General features: G+C 39.5%; 1 protein-coding gene across 3 annotated transcripts in view; it reads left to right on the plus strand.

Moving 5' to 3' along the window:
• Window positions 1-1,720, plus strand: part of SLTM (SAFB-like, transcription modulator) — a 55,299-nt gene extending 53,579 nt beyond the window's left edge. For all 3 annotated transcript variants that reach the window (XM_014530872.1, XM_014530870.1, XM_014530871.1), the window contains one exon: window positions 665-1,720. In XM_014530872.1, coding sequence (XP_014386358.1) covers window positions 665-773 — 109 coding nt within the window. In that variant the 3' untranslated portion in view covers window positions 774-1,720. The remainder of the gene's footprint in view (window positions 1-664) is intronic.
• Window positions 1,721-1,947: the final 227 nt, after the last annotated feature.

The following is a 1,947-nucleotide window of genomic DNA, read 5'->3' on the forward strand; positions in this document are numbered from 1 at the left end:
CCCCCCCCCCCTGCACGAATTTCGTGCACCGGGCCACTAGTATATATATAAAATAATCTCTATGTCAGAGGTTCAACTTCCTAGTTGATGCTGATTTGGGGACCACACTTTGGGAACCACTGCTATAGTCCACTCATGTGTATACCCTTAAATGGCTTTCTGTGAGGCAAGTTCAACTACCCAAATTCAAGTTCTCCCTCCACCATTTATTAGCTCTATGCTCTTAAACAAGTTACTTAACCTCCAGATGTCAGATTCTTCATCAGTAAAGTGGGATGGGTAGGACTATTGAAAACAGAACTTGCCGAAACCGGTTTGGCTCAGCAGACAGAGCGTCGGCCTGCGGACTGAAGGGTCCCAGGTTCGATTCCGGTCAAGGGCATGTACCTGGGGTTGCGGGCACATCCCCAGTAGGAGATGTGCAGGAGGCAGCTGATCGATGTTTCTCTCTCATCGATGTTTCTAACTTTCTATCTCTCTCCCTTCCTCTCTGTAAAAAATCAATTAAATGTATTTAAAAAAAAAAAAAAGAAAACAGAACTTACTTAATATGGGTAAAGTACAAAGAATAGTGCCTGATAGATTATAAGCACTTTGTAGGTATTAACTGTAATTTTTTGTCCTTTTGTTCTCTGACTTTTTTTTTCTTTTGCTCCTTTTTCAGTAATGCCTCCCCAATTAATAGAATTGTGCAAATCGGTGGCAATTCCATACCAAGAGGAAGTGGCTCTGGATTTAAGCCATTTAAAAGCGGGCCTCCACGACGATTCTGAAAATTAGCTCTCTGCCATGGTTTCAAAATAATTTATTGAAATCTCCAGTAAACTTTATTTGACTACTTATGAAGAGGACCTCTGACTTGCTTGAGAGTTTGTTCAGACTTTTCTTTATTCCCCTTTTTTAAATTTTACCATGATTGCTTTTCTCAATTTTGGAGAAGATGTTTAAATAGTTCTGTTGTAACTTTCAATAGTTTTGTGTATCATTCAACTTTTTTTTCTTGTAGCACCGAGACACATTGGAAAAGATTGTAATCAAACCATTTTAATACCGTGTGATAGAAAGGGTAGTTTGCAGCTGTGTGGTGGTAGTTTCATTTGCAGCCTGACTCTGGTATCAGGCTATAGAGTTACATGTCACCAAGCATTTTCAGCCTCCATTTTGAAGGCTGTATAAGCTGAAAGGTCTGCTGTCTAATTTTTAGAGAATACAATTGTTCCTTGCATTTCTGAGTATTATGTAACCTATTTTTTGCAGAAGGTACTGTTACATGAAGTACATCTGTGTACCCTGGTTTTGAAGAATGTACTCTTTTTGAAATAAACCTTCATATTCTGTATAGTTGCTAAAGCGTTGAGAACCTTCTTAACTGTAAGGAGAACCTGAGAACTGAGTTTCAGTTTAGCATAGCAGCATACTTGTTCAGGTTTGCATGGTGTGAGACCAAACAGGTTAGTGAAACCTTGGCGGTGAGGTTTGTATCACTGAGGTTCTTAGGATGAGTTGTGCAGGTAAGTGCACTTTTAGGTAATCTGTACTGTTTGATGGATAAATTCCAACTCTGGGAATTATGTGGGTATTAATGTTTCCATGTTCCCAACCATGTTGAGAAGTGGAAAAAACCCAGGTTCTAGATGGGTGAATCAGTTGGGTTTTGTAAATACTTGTATGTGGGAAGGCAATGTTGTCTTTTTGTGAAAATAAAAGTCCACACCTGGAAGTGTATGTGTCTTTGTTTCCAGCTTTCTAGGCGTTAGTCCTCCAGCCCTCTCTGGAGTTAAACCCAAAGTAATTGGCAAGGTTTAGAGCGATAAAGGCAGTCTTTTGGTCTTTGTTCCTGAGAATAAGTCTAAGTTTGACTCTTCACCTCAGTAGCTGGACAGTACAGTCTTTTTTGAAGTGTTAGAGACGCATCCACTAATCTTAGGGCTTTTTTTTTTAAGGCAT

Source organism: Myotis brandtii, unplaced genomic scaffold, assembly GCF_000412655.1.
Source record: "Myotis brandtii unplaced genomic scaffold, ASM41265v1 scaffold781, whole genome shotgun sequence".
Classification (NCBI taxonomy): Eukaryota; Metazoa; Chordata; class Mammalia; order Chiroptera; family Vespertilionidae; genus Myotis; species Myotis brandtii.